Here is a 17,821-nt window from a genome sequence, read left to right as displayed (position 1 = left end):
TTGGGAGACAAATTCACCTTTCAGCAGGACAATAACCTAAAACACAAGGCCAAATATACACTAGAGTTGCTTACCAAGATCACATTGAATGTTCCTAAGTGGCCTAGTTACCATTTTGACTTGAAAATCCATGGCAAGACTTGAAAATGGCTGTCTAGCAATGATCAACAACCAACTTTTCAGACCCCTTGACTTTTTCCACATTTGTTACGATTCAGCCTTATTCTGAAATAGTTTAAATGACATTTTCTCCTCATCAATCTACATACAATACCCCATAATGACAAAGAGAAAAACAGGTTTTTAGCAAATGTATAAAATAAAATAAAACTGAACTTATTTACATAAGTATTCAGACCTTTTGCTATGAGACAAGAAATTGAGCTCAGGTCCATCCTGTTTCCATTGATCATCCGTGAGAGCTTTCTACAACTTGAATGGAGTCCACCTGTGGTAAATTCAATTGATTGAATTGATCAGATCTTTATGGGAGTGTGGCCAGACGGAAGCCACTCCCCAGTAAAAAGCCCGCTTGGAGTTTTCCAAGATGCACCTAAAGAGTATCAGACCATGCGAAACAAGATTCTCTGGTCTGATGAAACCAAGATTGAACCATTTTTGGCCTGAATGCCAAGTGTTAAGTCTGTAGGAAACCTGGCACCATACCTCCGGTGAAGCATGTTTGGTGGCAGCATCATGCTGTGGGGATGTTTTTCAGCAGCAGTGACTGGGACACTAGTCAGGATCATGAAAAAGATGAACAAAGCAAAGTACAGAGATCCTTGATGAAAACCTTCTCCAGAGCACTCAGGACCTCAGACTGGGTCGAAGGTTCACCTTCCAACAGGACAACGACTTTAAGCACATAGCCAAGACAACACGAGTGGCTTCGGGACAATTTTCTGAATGTCCTTAAGGGGCCCAACCAGAGCCCAGACTTGAACCCGATCGAACATCTCTGGAGAGACATGAAAATAGCTGTGCAGCGACGCTCCCCATCCAACCTGACAGAGCTTGAGAGGATCTGCAGAGAAGAACAAAAAACTCCCCAAATACAGGAGTGTAAAATCTTGTAGCGTCATACTCAAGAAGACTGGAGGTTGTTATCGCTGCAAAGGTGCTTCAAAAAAGTACTGTGTAAAGGGTCTGAATACTTACACTACCGGTCAAAAGTTTGGGGTCACTTAGACATTTCTTTGCTTTTGAAAGAAAAGCACAGACTGTCTCTCCCTCTCTCTTTCCCTGCCCATCCCACCCTGGGACATTGTCATCATATTTCCACATGTTCTCCTATTTGATCAAAGATGGGGAACGTAGATGCAGGTATAATAGAAGGGTTCTATAAAGAAGAAACAGAATGGTTCTACTGCCACAATTCTAGATAGGTTCTTGGCTCTGTGTTGGCCTACTACCTCAACAAAGCAGAGTCTATATATCTCACTGCCTCATAGCCCTAGAATCACATTATTCCAGGATAAGGCATTACGCTAATGCCTGATTGGGTAATGGAGTGACTTCACACACACCTCCCGTTAGCTGATTAGCATATCGGGTGACACTACAGTCAGCACTACGCCACCAGCTAATTTGCACTCCCTAAATACCTGAGCTCTGTGGCGTCACTGGTGTGTCCAGGTATAATTATAACATTCTATTTCAACTAGCCGCCCCCTAGCACACTCTATCATTTAGGTCAGTGGTAGGCAACAAGATTCAGCCGTGGGACGATTTCGGCTGGAGCGGCTCGTCGCGGTCCGGAACATCATTACGATAATTTGTACAATTCTACAACTAAGCCCATAAAGAGATTTGTTATTTTCATAATATATAATAATTTCATACCATGATTGCATATATATATATATATATATATATATATATATATATATATATATATATATATATATATATATATACACATATATATATATATATATATATATATATATATATATATACACATACATATATACACACATATATATATATATATATATATATATATATATATATATATATATATATATATATAAAATATATACACGCATATACAGTGCCTTGCGAAAGTATTCGGCCCCCTTGAACTTTGCGACCTTTTGCCACATTTCAGGCTTCAAACATAAAGATATAAAACTGTATTTTTTGTGAAGAATCAACAACAAGTGGGACACAATCATGAAGTGGAACCACATTTATTGGATATTTCAAACTTTTTTAACAAAACAATAACTGAAAAAATGGGCGTGCAAAATTATTCAGCCCCCTTAAGTTAATACTTTGTAGCGCCACCTTTTGCTGCGATTACAGCTGTAAGTCGCTTGGGGTATGTCTCTATCAGTTTTGCACATCGAGAGACTGAAATTTTTTCCCATTCCTCCTTGCAAAACAGCTCGAGCTCAGTGAGGTTGGATGGAGAGCATTTGTGAACAGCAGTTTTCAGTTCTTTCCACAGATTCTCGATTGGATTCAGGTCTGGACTTTGACTTGGCCATTCTAACACCTGGATATGTTTATTTTTGAACCATTCCATTGTAGATTTTGCTTTATATTTTGGATCATTGTCTTGTTGGAAGACAAATCTCCGTCCCAGTCTCAGGTATTTTGCAGACACCATCAGGTTTTCTTCCAGAATGGTCCTGTATTTGGCTCCATCCATCTTCCCATCAATTTTAACCATCTTCCCTGTCCCTGCTGAAGAAAAGCAGGCCCAAACCATGATGCTGCCACCACCATGTTTGACAGTGGGGATGGTGTGTTCAGGGTGATGAGCTGTGTTGCTTTTACGCCAAACATAACGTTTTGCATTGTTGCCAAAAAGTTCCATTTTGGTTTCATCTGACCAGAGCACCTTCTTCCACATGTTTGGTGTGTCTCCCAGGTGGCTTGTGGCAAATTTTAAACAACACTTTTTATGGATATCTTTAAGAAATGGCTTTCTTCTTGCCACTCTTCCATAAAGGCCAGATTTGTGCAATATACGACTGATTGTTGTCCTATGGACAGAGTCTCCCACCTCAGCTGTAGATCTCTGCAGTTCATCCAGAGTGATCATGGGCCTCTTGGCTGCATCTCTGATCAGTCTTCTCCTTGTATGAGCTGAAAGTTTAGAGGGACGGCCAGGTCTTGGTAGATTTGCAGTGGTCTGATACTCCTTCCATTTCAATATTATCGCTCCTTGGGATGTTTAAAGCTTGGGAAATCTTTTTGTATCCAAATCCGGCTTTAAACTTCTTCACAACAGTATCTCGGACCTGCCTGGTGTGTTCCTTGTTCTTCATGATGCTCTCTGCGCTTTTAACGGACCTCTGAGACTATCACAGTGCAGGTGCATTCATACGGAGACTTGATTACACACAGGTTGATTGTATTTATCATCATTAGTCATTTAGGTCAACATTGGATCATTCAGAGATCCTCACTGAACTTCTGTAGAGAGTTTGCTGCACTGAAAGTAAAGGGGCTGGCTGAATAATTTTGCACGCCCAATTGTTCAGTTTTTGATTTGTTACAAAAGTTTGAAATATCCAATAAATGTTGTTCCACTTCATGATTGTGTCCCACTTGTTGTTGATTCTTCACACAAAAAATACAGTTTTATATCTTTATGTTTGAAGCCTGAAATGTGGCAAAAGGTCGCAAAGTTCAAGGGGGCCGAATACTTTCGCAAGGCACTGTATGTATATATATATATATACACACACATATATATATATATATATATATATATATACACACACACATATATATACATATACACATGTATATATATATACACACACACACATATATATACATACACATATATGTATACATATACACATATATATATAGATATATACATACATATATATATCTAAAAGACAACTACCAAAACCGTCCCGCAATCTATAATTTCAAGTCTTTTGGTAGTTCCCCTGGCTCTACCTTCAGTCTATTGTAGCTGACCTAATAGGTAGTTGTGGATGTGTTTACACTGGAACTCTAGTGCATTGTTCAGTCCAGTGACAGTCCAACCTAGTATCAGAGCATTTCGTATAATTCATAAAACAGTCCAATCTGTCTTATGTAACCATACCAAACGTAACATATCATACTAAATAGAGTGTCTTGTGTTTACGTACAGAATAACACGAAATGCTCTTAGACCCGTTTGGACAGTCCGGAATGGGACCAGATTGTTCTCCAACCTGGTTTCACAGTCCGTTGTCTGGCTGCAGTTGGTTTGGTAATGGAGACGGGATTGTTGGAAGTGTTTGAATTGGATGTAGATTAATGAAAAATGTATGGTCCGATTGACATGGGGGAAACCAGCATTGCTCTGTGGCTCATTTCATAAATAAACGCAGAATCCATCATGGTTCTCTTCTCAGCAGAAAGAAGCAGTGCGAGATGAGAATAGCTGTTCTTTCCTGCTTTGGATATCCCTATGTATTTTTGTTTTAACATTGTAATGTTCAGTAGTTTTGATTAAGTGGCACAAGGAGTAGCCTTCACTGTGATTTGTATGAATATATTTATTGTGTATCTATTTATGTAGGATCTTAAATGATCCATTGCTTCCAGACCACCTTCCAGTGAATTGTTTGAATGTTAGAATGAGTGACATGCCCCCTTTTAATGGTGTGAGCTGACCTCTTGCAAGTCTAAGCTGATTGTTCACCTGTGGCCTCCTGCCTGAAGCCCTTCAGTTTGTTTAAATGGAGGATGACATTCAGTGTGTGAGGGACAGCTGGTATGTCTGCAAGTTTGAACAAAATCAAGCTATCACCATCTGTCTCAACAATGTGCGAGGACATCAGCCAGCTATCTCACAGGGGATTTTCCCCGTCCTGTCGCGGAGTTCCACATGTCAGATACTTTCAGAGGGGGCTGCTGGGGTTTGGGGAGGCTGAACCTCTGAATCTCTGAACCAGTCAGACTGTTTTCATAAACACTGAACACCATCCCAGAGAGCATTCCCCTCCATTATTTGTCTTTACACCTCCACTAGAACAATGCGTCTGTTTTCTTACTGTGTGCAGGCTAACCCAGTGTCTGAGGCCGATTAGTTGGGTAATTCAAACTTCAGGACGGAGGCTTTTCTTGGGGGAAATGACTCGGTGAGCTACTTCTCCCCCTTGTCCTGTTCCTGTGCTCTGTGTGGGGAGGGCTTTGTTCATTTTCTTTTTTTATGTGATATGTTAGGAATTCTGCAATTTCATATGATGTCACACAAGTTTTGCAATTCCTGCAAAATGTTACAAATCTGATTGTGCAATATGCTACACATTTGTCGTGCTTAAGATCCCTGGTGTGTGCACCTTTTAAACCCAGAAGTTTCTAAGAGGAAAGCGAGAGGAACCTTTGGCATGAAGTAGACACTTGAACACTTAGCTTTGGGATTGTCTCTGTCTCAGGACTCTGAAGAGCCACTGGTTAAGAGGAAACACACAATACAATAAATAACTAGAAATGGCAAGTTAGAGAGCCAGCGCTTTGAGAGTTGAAGAGTGGGGACCAACATTTGGCTGTGTCAACTGAGACATCGTTGGAAAGTTTAACGGTTTAGCCTATTGTTGATAAATTCAGTGATGCTTGGAAAACAGAATTTTTTTGTTGAAAACATATAGGCTTAGCATCTTTATTAGGCTACAACTTGGGAATATCCTCCCTTTGATTGCAAGCTCTAAATTGTAGCCTATTTTCAGAGTTGTAAAAACAGTAATAGGCCGAATAGTTTTCAGAATTCTATACTGATAGTCGCTTATTTTCTTTTTTACTTCAATTGGAGAACTCTATCCATTAGAAGAACTGGGACATTTTCAGCTTCCAGGAATTGTATACAGAACCTTGCGACATGGGGCTGTGCATTATCATGCTGAAACGTGAGGTGATGGCGGCGGATGAATGGCACGACAACGGGCCTCGGAATATCGTCACGGTATCTCTGCATTCAAATTGCCATTGATCAAATGCAATTGTGATTGTTGTCCCTAGCTTATGCCTGCCCATACCATTACCCCACCGCCACCATCAGGCACTCTGTTCACAATGTTCATATCAGCACACTGCTCACCCACACAACGCCATACACGTGGTCTGCGGTTGTGAGGCTGGTTGGACTTACTGCCATATTCTCTAAAATTATGTTGGAGGCGGTTTATGGTAGATAAATGAACAGCTTTGGGGGACTGTCCATGCTCCCTCAATACTTGAGACATCTGTTTTATTGTGTTGTGTGACAAAACTGCACATTTTAGAGTGGCATTTTATTGTCCCCAGCACAAGATGCACCTGTGTAGTGATCGTGCTGCATATCAAGAACCAGCTTCTTGATATGCACCTGTCAAGTGGATGGATTATCTTGGCAAATGAAAAATGCTCACTAACAGGGATGTAAACAAATTTGTGCGCAACATTTTTCAGAAATAAACTTTTTATGTGGGTATGGAACATTTCATGGATATTTTATTTCAGCTCATGAAACATGAGACCAGCACTTTAAATATTGCATTTATTTTTTTGTTCGGTGTATTAATTAAGATTGTGTTCTGATCTCATTCCGTTGTCAGCGTTTTCCTTTGTGGGGCCGAGGTTTTCGAGGTTAATCTTTAATTTGCTGTTAGGTTAGGCATCTTTTCAAACCGTGATAATGCGCTGTATGGTAGAGTTTAATTTCGTCATTTGTTATCAAGTGTCTGAATAGATCAATGCTTTCTGACACGCCACAATTCCTTTTTAAATGCCCGTTTGTCTGCTATTTCGTAGACCTATAATTGATTGTTTAAGGGCATGGAGACAACAATATTCTCCCCTTCGCGTACTTTGTATTTTTATTTTTATATGTAATGCTCGGTTGCGAGAGGAGCATTGTATGGGTTAATTTAGCGTAACGTCCCTCGGCTACGGTTGCAAGTACTGCGCACATTTGAGTTGTTGTGGTGTTCGCTCCCGCGGAGGCAATGCCCTTTTGTGGAGAGGTCTTATCACAGCCGACAGACAGCACTCTCAATCAGGACGCAAAGACACAAAGAGAAGAATTGCATTTAAAAAAGGACCATTCTTTCCCATACTGCCAAGGAGGGGTGTTCACTGTGGGTGTTTGAGAAGCCCTTTGTTGCTTGAAAAAAAAAAAAAAAGGTAGCCAAGAATATGCACTGTGGACTAGCTGTATGTTTTATGAACAGTGTTACTGTATGCTGTTAGGGCTCTCGCACACGTCTCTTCTTGCGTTCGGAGAAGTCAGTGCATTGTGGATTTGGAAGTTTTAACACAGCGAAACTGGTCTGGATATACTTCAGAAGACGAAAAGGTTACCGTGTACGCTATTTTGCGCATTATTTTTGGAGACTTGTGCGTAACGCGCCACCTGTACTTTATCTACCAGCAAATTATCGAAACGGATCTAACAGTACTGTCTCTTCATGTTTGTTTTCATCTGCTACCATGATCGTTCTTGGCATTTTTTCATGAGGAATTTGAGTTCTCAGCTCCCATAAAAGCTTTTAATTTGCAACAAATTAAGTTTAATTTGAGGGGTGGAAGTGAACATTTTCAAGCATATGCTACCTCGATTTGTGGATACTACTTCGTGGGATGCCAATGGACAGATACGCAGACATGGAGGACAAACTGCGCATTTTGGAGGACCTGAACATGATGTACATCCGACAGATCGCCCTCAGTTTACAGGTAATGTACCTTATGGAAGCTCTGTCAGTCATCATTAAGTCCCTCCACAGACTCTCTCACTGGCTTTGTCTGATATCCTCTCTTCTTTCACCGGCCATTCAATGTGCAGTTTAGTCATGTCATATCTTTGCAGTGCATGTCAGTGAAGTGACATTTTCAAGCTTAAGTGTACAAATCATAGGGTGTCAAAAGTCGGGGAGAGCTGTAAAGCTGTTTGGCACGCCGTCTGAGTGTATGATGTGGCAGGAACCAGGTAAGGTGTACAGGCTCTCACTTCCCCCTGAGCTGTTACAACTGCGTGAGCCGGTTTACTGAGTGAGTTCACTGCTTTTTTAAGGGTTATGTTAAAAGTTGAGCGGGTGTGGCTGAAGAATGTCTCTGACAAAGGGGTTATGCATACTCCGTTGTGGTCTCCTTATGGCCGAGCTAGCTCTCAGTGAGAGAAAATAGAAAACACGCCATCTGCAGTAAGTAAAGTCGGGTTGGAGAATAACTAAGATTGTCTCCAGCTGCACATGTGGGACTCGCAAGTCCCCAAAGGCGCAAACGTGTGTGTGTGTGTGTGTGTGTGTGTGTGTGTGTGTGTGTGTCAGAGGGAGGAAGAAATAATGACGCAATACTTATATCAATACCTAACAAAGTGTGGTGTCATTGATGTGAACACTATGCATAACAGTCCACATCTCTGTTCCTTTGAAAAGCGGAGGAAATAGCTCGAGCATCTCAATGTCTTAGTCTGGGGAGAGAGGCAGGAGACGCATGGTCATTGGAAGTGATACGGGAAATATGTCAAAAGGACATTTTAATGCTTAATTTCTTGTCCTTTTGGCTGCTCTGTTGTAAAACTATGTTGGCTCTGCAGCTGTTGTGTGTTAGGATGTTGGGGGTGTGTTATCTAAGTGACAATGTGAGTGCCAGCCTCTGCCACTGCTGGGCACTGTGTTGGACAGTCCTATCACCATAGCACAGGTTGGAAACTCACTTCCAGTGTCTTAGTTCATCTGTTCCAAACAGACAGCCAGGTGGTCTATGTGGCTGTCTCATGGGCACACGATGGGCAACTTTGCTTGGTAATAGAGCAATGAATATCTAATGGATGCACGCATATACACACACACACACAATGTGCCAACCCCTTTTCAGACCCCATACATATACTCAATGGAGCTGGCTCCTCTCTCTAGAATAAAGACACCAGCTAGCGGGTTGCACCAGCTAGCACTCTGGCATTTAGACAGAAACTAGATGTCTCCACTGTGTTTTTCATTTAACTAAGCAAGTCAGTTAAGAACCATTTTTATTTTTTATTTTTTACAATGACTGCCTACCCCGGCCAAACCTTCCCCTAACCCGGACAATGCTGGGCCAAATCGGACTCCCGAACACGGCCGGTTGTGGTACAGTCTGGGATCAAACCAGGGTCTGTAGTGACACCTCGAGCACCGAGATGCAGTGCCTTAGATCGCTGCGCCACTCGGGAGCTATAGTACCCCTAACCAGAACAGAGTTTAGAACGCTGTCTTTCCCCGTGGCGTTCCCTGTCTCCCTGTTGAACCCCTAACCTATCAACCGCTCAGATATTACCGAATCATCATTGACACTCTCATGAGTTGTAACCTTTTTAATTCCAGCCATCAAACCATTCAATTATTCAATTATACTCTAGGAAAGAACTTGCTTTAAGACACTGACTTGTTTACTGACAAACTGGAAGCAGCCAGTCAATGTACATGCTGAATCTGTGTTCTATGCTGGCAGAGAACGGTGGCAGATACTCTCTCAACGAAGAGATCCTAATTGGGTTGTCAGTCTGTGTAATATCTCAGTAAACAGTATTGCTTGGACAGGCTTGTTTCTCTTCAGTGCCCCCCCCTCCTTCCCTGCCTGTGTGGGTTGCTGGAACAGCGATTCTTTGTATGTGATGGGGCTGTGCAACCCACTGGAGCTCCAGGATGACGACTTCTCTGTCTGCTGCAGAGAGGCCTCCATTCAGCCGTAGCATAATTTGTCTTTTGCCCTAAATGTCATTTAGAAGAGTGCTGTGGATGATCCAGTTGCTATGGTCTAAAAACACTGCCAACTTCCCCTTTGTTGTCACTGTTGCTGACGGCTAGTACTGTGCCTGTCCAGTGTGCAAACGTGAGTTCTACAGGTAAGACATCTGTTTGCTCATAGAGGGGCAGCTGTTCTGAGCTTATGTGGTTACATAGAATAACCATGGCGAGGAAGCAGCAAAGCCAGCATTCCAGACAACAAACAAGTGTCAGTGCACCACTCGCAAAATTATAGTCTCTCAGTATTTCCCTTCTATTCATTTAGTGAGGGTCACCGCCACCCCAAAAGATGCGAGTACATACTGTACCAGTCAAAGTATTGACACACCTATTCATTCCATGGTTTTTCTTTATTTTTACTATTTTCTACGTTGTAGAATAATGGTGAAGACATCAACACTATGAAATAACACATGGAATCATATAGTAACCAAAAAAAGTGTTAAACAAATAAAAATATAATTTTGATTTTTGATTCTTCAAAGCAGCCACTCTTTGCATTGACAGCGTTGCACATATTTTTATTATAAGGTAAAGTCCTCCCAGATTGCAGATCCTAGGGCTTCCACAAGAGTCTTTAGAAAGAGTTTCAGGCTGTTTTTTTTTTTTTTAAATGAGCCAGAGATTGTAGTTTTTCTAGGTGGCTCCCATTTTGGCTGTAGTGTTTCCATGCGTGTGGATGAGAGCGCATTCTTTGGTATTTTTCTCCAGTAAAGACTAACGATTCTCCGTCTTAAATTTTTCAATGTATTTACGTACTAGCTAAACTGAGTTTTTATAGATATAAAGGACATTATCGAACAAGAGGACCATTTGATGTATCTGGGACCTTTTGGAATGCCAACCGAAGATCATCAAAGATAAGGCATTTATTTTATTGGTATTTCTGACTTTCGTGGCGCAACTGCCTGGTTGAAATATGTTTTTCATGCTTTTGTATGCGGGGCTCTGCCTCAGATAATCGCATGGTGTGCTTTCGCCGTAAAGCCTTTCTAAAAATCTGACACAGCGGCTGTATTAACAAGAAGTTAAGCTTTATTTTTATGTACTACACTTGTGATTTTATGAAAGTTATAAATATTTAATTCTGTAGTTTGAATTTCGCGCACTGCAATTTCACTGGCTGTTGTCAAAGCGGGTCGCTAGCGAAACGCCTGCGCTAGAAAGGTTAATGTTGTAAATAACTATTGTAGTTAGAAACAGCAGATTTATCTACATAGGTGTACGGAGGCCCATTATCAGCAACCATCACTCATGCCTGTAATCAAACCCACAAATACTGATGCTCCAGATACTCAACTAGTCTAATGAAGGCCAGTTTTATTGCTTCTTTAATCAGGACAACAGTTTTCAGCTGTGCTAACATAATTGCAAATGGGTTTTCTAATGATCAATTAGCCTTTCAAAATGATAAACTTGTATTAGCTAACACAATGTGCAATTGGAACACAGGAGTGATGGTTGCTGATAATGTAGATATTCCATAAAAAATCAGCTGTTTCCAGTTAACAATGTCTACACTGTATTTCTGATGAATTTGATGTTATTTTAACGGCCAAAACATTTGGTTTCCTTTCAAAAACAAGGACATTTCTAAGTGACCCCAAACTTTTGAATGGTAGTGTAGAGTATACAGTTGAAGTCAGAAGTTAACATGCACTTAGGTCATTAAAACTCGTTTTTCAACCACTCCACACATTTCTTGTTAACAAACTTTAGTTTTGGCTAGTCAGTTAGGACATCTACATTGTGCAAGACACAAGTAATTTGTCCAACAATTGTTTACAGACAGATTATTTAACTTATAATTCACTGTATTCTAATTCCAGTGGGTCAGAAGTGTACATACACTAAGTTGACTGTGCCTTTAAACAGCTTGCAAATTACAGAACATTATGTCATGGCTTTAGAAGCTTCTGATAGGCTAATTGACATCATTTGAGTCAATTGGAGGTGTACCTGTAGATGTATTTCAAGGCCTACCTTCAAACTCAGTGCCTTTTTGCTTGACATCATGGGAAAATCAAAAGAAATCAGCCAAGACCTCAGAAAATAAATTGTAGACCTCCACAAGTCTGGTTCATCCTTGGGAGCAATTTCCAAATGCCTCAAGTTACCACGTTTATCTGTACAAACAATGGCACACAAGTATAAACACCATGGGATCACGCAGCCATCATACCGTTCAGGAAGGAGACGTGTTTTGTCTCCTAGAGATGAACGTACTTTGGTGCGAAAAGTGCAAATCAATCCCAGAACAACAGCAGAGGACCTTGTGAAGATGCTGGAGGAAACGGGTACAAACGTATCTATATCCACTGTAAAACAAGTCCTATATCGACATAACCTGAAAGGCCACTCAGCAAGGAAGAAACCACTGCTCCAAAACCGCCATAAAAAAGCCAGTCTGTGGTTTGCAACTGCACATGGGGACAAAGATCGTACTTTTTGGAAAAATGTCCTCTGGTCCGATGAAACAAACAGAACTGTTTGACCATCGTTATGTTTGGAGGTAAAGGGTCAGGCTTGCAAGCTGAAGAACACCATCACAACTGTGATGCACGGGGGTGGCAGCATCATGTTGTGGGTGTGCTTTGCTGCAGGAGGGACTGGTGAACTTCACAAAATAGATGGCATCATGAGGTAAGAAAATTGTGTGGATATATTGAAGCAACATAGCAAGAAGTTAAATCTTGGTCGCTGATGTGTCTTCCAAATGGACAATGACCCCAATCATACTTTCAAAGTTATGGCAAAATGGCCTAAGGACGACAACAGTCAAGGTATTGGAGTGGCCATCACAAAGCCCTGACCTCAACCCTATAAAAGGTTTTGAGGGCAGAACTTAGTGTGTGTGCGCAAGGAGGCCTACAAACCTGACTCAGTTACACCAGCTCTGTCAGGAGGAATGGGACAATTCACCCAACTTTTTGTGGGAAGCTTGTGGAAGGCTACCTGAAATGTTTGACCCAAGTTAAACAATTTAAAGGCAATGCTACCACATGCTCATTGAGTGTATGTAAAAAAAAAAATCATACTCTCTACTATTATTCTGACATTTTACATTCTTAAAATTAAGTGGTGATCCTAACTGACCTAAGACTGGGAATTTTTACTCTTAAATGTCAGGAATTGTGAAACTGAGTAATGTATTTGGCTATGTAAACTTACGACTTCGTGTGTGTGTATTTTATTTATTTATAGTTTGATTAAAAAGCAATCATTTTTATTTTGATGATTGTTAGGTCTCAAAGACATTTTCTCTCAGCCCCATGACAAAATGTCACTGCTGCTGAACAAAAACATCCTAGAGGAAACACTGGTCCCTAACTCCTTGGTTTGTTTTCAGTCATCTCGAAAGACTTTCTTCTACTCCTCCTAACTTCCCCGTTTTGTTCAGGTTTTAATGCGTCCCTTTTTGAATAGTCGTGACCACATTCTTGGCTCCTCTTTGAGCTGTGTTTCTTGTTTCCCTTTATTTCATGGCTGCCGCTCACCTCCGTTACGACACCCATTAGGGCCACAGTAAAACGCCTCATCAGTGACAGCGCTGTGAAACACTTTTGTCTCTGGAATGCAGGAATTCTGAGCCCACGCTGCTGCTAGCTGATGGGAACAGGAAACAGTCCAGTGAAATGCGTGGTTCCCAATAGAGGGTCAGCATAATGTCATAGCACAGCCTGGACGGGTACACACACGAGCACACGCTCATACACTACTTACACACTTAACTGTATATTATTGACCTATATAGTAGATATGCCTCATGTCTGAGTGACTAAGTAGTGCTCTCCAGTCTCCAGGGGCTGTCCTACATGTCCTATGCTCCCTGTCCGCTTACTGAGAGATCACAGGCAGAAGGGAGGGCCCTAGATGGCCACTCTCTCCCATGGCTATAATTAGTCTGGAGGCTGTGTGTTCTGGAGAGTGGCCCAGAGGGCAGTCTAAGATTGTGTACCAATGTGCATTGGTCATGTATTGATGAAGCTACAGTAACAATAATGTGTTTCTTACCACCGGAGTGAGGAGAGGAGCGTGCCCAATTTGACTGGAGCGAGATTCCCCAAGGCTGTAGCCTTGGCCTTCTTGGCCGCTACCAATTTTGCTTCAGTAGCGCTCACTTAATGAGCTCAGGGCATGCCCGGCCCAGCATGCATTTGTTGTCTACTTGTGTGCTGCTATAGCCCCTTGCTACTGTCATGGAGGTGGCACAATATTTTCATGAAGAAACCGATAAAACACACGGGTGCAAAAGATGAGGAGCAAGTAAGGGAATGCGGTGATACAGTGTCCACAGCTGAAGAACATTGTGGAATCTGAAAAGACATGTATCCCGAAAGCATGATGGTGTACTTACTAGGTGCCTATGCTAAAATAAAGGAACGAGGTGGGTAGTTACGTGTGTCATTGTAGCAAAGTACTTACAGTGGGGCAAAAAAGTATTTAATCAGCCACCAATTGTGCAAGTAATCCCACTTAAAAAGATGAGAGGCCTGTAATTTTCATCATAGGTACACTTCAACTATGACAGACAAAATGAGAAAAAACAATCCAGAGAATCCCATTGTAGGATTTTTAATGAATTTATTTGCGAATTATGATGGAAAATAAGTATTTGGTCAATAACAAGTGTTTATCTCAGTACTTTGTGATATACCCTTTGTTGGCAATGACAGAGATCAAACGTCTTCACAAGGTTTTCACACACTGTTGCTGGTATTTTGGCCCATTCCTCCATGTAGATCTCCTCTCGAGCAGTGATGTTTTGGGGCTGTTGCTGGGCAACAGACTTTCAACTCCCTCCAAAGATTTTCTATGGGGTTGAGATCTGGAGACTGGCTAGGCCACTCCAGGACCTTGAAATGCTTCTCACGAAGCCACTTTTTTGTTGCCCGGGCAGTGTGTTTGGGATCATTGTCATGCTGAAAGACCCAGCCACGTTTCATCTTCAATGCCCTTGCTGATGGAAGGAGGTTTTCACTCAAAATCTCACGATACATGGCCCCATTCATTCTTTCCTTTACACGGATCAGTCGTCCTGGTCCCTTTGCAGAAAAACAGCCCCAAAGCATGATGTTTCCACCCCCATGCTTCACAGTAGGTATGGTGTTCTTTGGATGCAACTCAGCATTCTTTGTCCTCCAAACACGACGAGTTGAGTTTTTACCAAAAAGTTTTATTTTGGTTTCATCTGACCATATAACATTCTCCCAATCTCCCTCTGGATCATCCAAATGCTCTCTAGCAAAGTTCAGACGGGCCTGGACATGTACTGGCTTAAGCAGGGGGACACGTCTGGCACTGCAGGATTTGAGTCCCTGGCGGCGTAGTGTGTTACTGATGGTAGGCTTTGTTACTTTGGTCCCAGCTCTCTGCAGGTCATTCACTAGGTCCCCCCCGTGTGGTTCTGGGATTTTTGCTCAACGTTCTTGTGATGATTTTGACCCCACGGGGTGAGATCTTGCGTGGAGCCCCAGATCGAGGGAGATTATCAGTGGTCTTGTATGTTGTCCATTTCCTAATAATTGCTCCCTCAGTTGATTTCTTCAAACCAAGCTGCTTACCTATTGCAGATTCAGTCTTCCTAGCCTGGTGCAGGTCTACAATTTTGTTTCTGGTGTCCTTTGACAGCTCTTTGGTCTTGGCCATAGTGGAGTTTGGAGTGTGACTGACTGAGGTTGTGGACAGGTGTCTTTTATACCGATAACAAGTTCAAACAGGTGCCATTAATACAGGTAACGAGTGGAGGACAGAGGAGCCTCTTAAAGAAGAAGTTACAGGTCTGTGAGAGCCAGAAATATTTATTGTTTGTAGATTACCAAATACTTATTTTCCACCAAAATTTGCAAATAAATTCATAAAAAATCCTACAATGTGATTTTCTGGATTCCCCCCCCCCCTAATTTTGTCTGTCATAGTTGAAGTGTACAAGTGTACAATAGGCCATAATTGTTTTTAGCCCAATATTCCTGGCATTATCCAACTTTCAAGGAGCTTTCCGTTTTGATTGGGTTATTTTGCCTAAACCTTTAGGCCTACTTTTAGAAAAAACAACTCTGCATCCCTGACCAGCCTGGCAAGAGTGGCCAAAAGGGTGTTTAGCATCTCCAGTGGCTCGGCAAGCGCTCTCCAGGCACCATCACATGAGCCTGAAGCTACAGACTCGTTTCTAAAAAATGTTTTCAAAGGCACTGTTTAATTTGTCTTTCATTCTAAGTCACGGCGTATATGCACAATTTATAGATTAACAATGATTTACAACAAAACGTTGTTTAAATGTTGAGAGCTTAAAGTCCCTGACTCCCTGTGTGTCGCACTCGCAAATGCTTCACAATGTATATCTTTGTAAGTTATAGCCTAAATAAATCATTTGCTTTCTTTAGACTCTGTCTGGCTCCTGACCTACACTACATGACCAAAAGTATGTGGACATCTGATCGTCAAACATCTCATTCCTGTAACAGCCCCCACACCACACCACTAGATGTTGGAACATTGCTGTAGGGATTTGCTTCCATGCAGCCACAGGAGCATTAGTGAGTCGGGCACTGATGTTGGGCGATTAGGCTGGCTTGCAGTTGCCGTTTCAATTCATCCCAAAGGTGTTCGATGGGGTTGAGATCAGGGCTTGGTGCAGGCCAGTCAAGTTCTTCCACACTTTCGACAAACCATTTCTGCATGGACCTCGCTTTGTGCACAGGGGCATTGTCATGCTGAAACAGGAAAGGGTCTTCCCCCAAACTGTTGTCACAAAGTTGTAAGCATTGTAAACATTGTCTAGAATGTCATTGTATGCTATAGCTTGAAGATTTCCCTTCACTGGAACTAAGGAACCTAGCCCAAACCATGAAAAAACAGCCACAGACCATTATTCATCCTCTATCAGACTTTATAGTTGACACTATACATTATACACTATTCTACTGACAGTTTGTCTATGGAGATTGCATGGATGTGTGCTCAATTTTATACACCTGTCAGCAACGTGTATGGCTGAAATGGCTGAATCCGCTATTTGAAGGGGTGTCCATGTACTTTTGTGTATATAGAGTTTATATGATGTTTAAGATAACGTGGCCTATTTTTGAAATAAGAGCTTCTTACAATGCTTTTTCATGTTTATTAAAATACTGTCATTCAAATCATATGGTTTGGTTTCAATACTTCAAAACCAAGTAGTAAGTCATTAAAAAAAAATATGTTTTTTGGTTAAATTGTGATTTAAAAAAATAATAAATGGAGCTAATTTGGAGACAGTTTATTTTTCTGCCTGTGAGCACGAAGCATTTTTTTTAGCAGAGTGGTTGGAAAGGATGTGAGCGATGAGCGGGATTTCCGACTCCACTCGCATATTCTCTCTGTGTGTGCGTGATCCTACACCCAGCTCTCACACCGGGGGTGCCCTTCCCCACTCAGCAGGGGTCCAGACTGGAGCATGGCAGGATGCTACCGGGCTGCTGAACCCCTCCCCTCTTGTTGCTCCTGACGCCGCCGGCGCGCTGCTGCCTCTGATTGGCGAGTGAATAGACAGATCACAGATCATCTGCTCAGGATTAGTTACCCCAACAAGTAACACCCTAGTAAGACCCAGCCAGCCCTACCCAGGCTGAACAACAACACTGGCATGGCTTCTTTTATATCCACAGTGACGATACTGACAACTGTTGTGTGCAACAAAAGCATCAAAGGGATTGAATTTATTTCAATTATATTTTTGGGTTGAATGTGTGGTCGTGAAAGAAATGTAGGCTCCTTATTGTACCTGTACAGTAATGTAGACGAACAAGGCAGATGTGAATGCCATCACTGCTTGAGTAACGTGCTGCTGATCCTGGCACTCTTTTTGCCATGGTAACCGAGCTTCTGACCCCCCCCCCGGCCATGACCTCCACAGGGTCAATGTTTGGATGCTGCCAGGGCAGTCTAGTTTGACCTTTCGCACAACCCTAAACTAGCCATGGCCAGAGTCAGTTTTAGTTCCACTGCCCTGCTCTGGGTCTTGAAAGGTGACTGGAACAAGTTAAACTGCCTGAGTACCTACTGCCTACTTCAGACAGGCTGTCATCACATACTTAGGTCAATTCTGATTTTTTTCA

The 17,821-nt window shown here is 41.9% G+C and overlaps 1 protein-coding gene and 1 long non-coding RNA gene across 6 annotated transcripts in view; one reads left to right on the top strand and one right to left on the bottom strand.

Annotated features, from left to right (window-relative positions):
* Window positions 1-17,821, top strand: part of LOC118358013 (rhotekin-like) — a 131,752-nt gene that overhangs the window by 36,718 nt on the left and 77,213 nt on the right. The window contains exon 1 of one of the 4 annotated variants that reach the window (XM_035735365.2): window positions 6,665-7,671. The exons of the other annotated variants lie outside the window; for them this stretch is intronic. Within the exon in view, the coding sequence (XP_035591258.2) occupies window positions 7,576-7,671 (96 nt within the window). The 5' untranslated portion in view covers window positions 6,665-7,575. Of the gene's footprint in view, window positions 1-6,664; window positions 7,672-17,821 lie in introns of those variants that run through there. 4 annotated transcript variants of the gene reach the window in all.
* Window positions 1-17,821, bottom strand: part of LOC127911660 (uncharacterized) — a 51,165-nt gene that overhangs the window by 15,826 nt on the left and 17,518 nt on the right. The gene's annotated exons all lie outside the window — the stretch shown is intronic.

Source organism: Oncorhynchus keta, chromosome 25, assembly GCF_023373465.1.
Source record: "Oncorhynchus keta strain PuntledgeMale-10-30-2019 chromosome 25, Oket_V2, whole genome shotgun sequence".
Classification (NCBI taxonomy): Eukaryota; Metazoa; Chordata; class Actinopteri; order Salmoniformes; family Salmonidae; genus Oncorhynchus; species Oncorhynchus keta.
The sequence above is the reverse complement of the archived record's forward strand: the minus strand, read 5'-3'. Positions and strand labels throughout refer to the sequence as shown.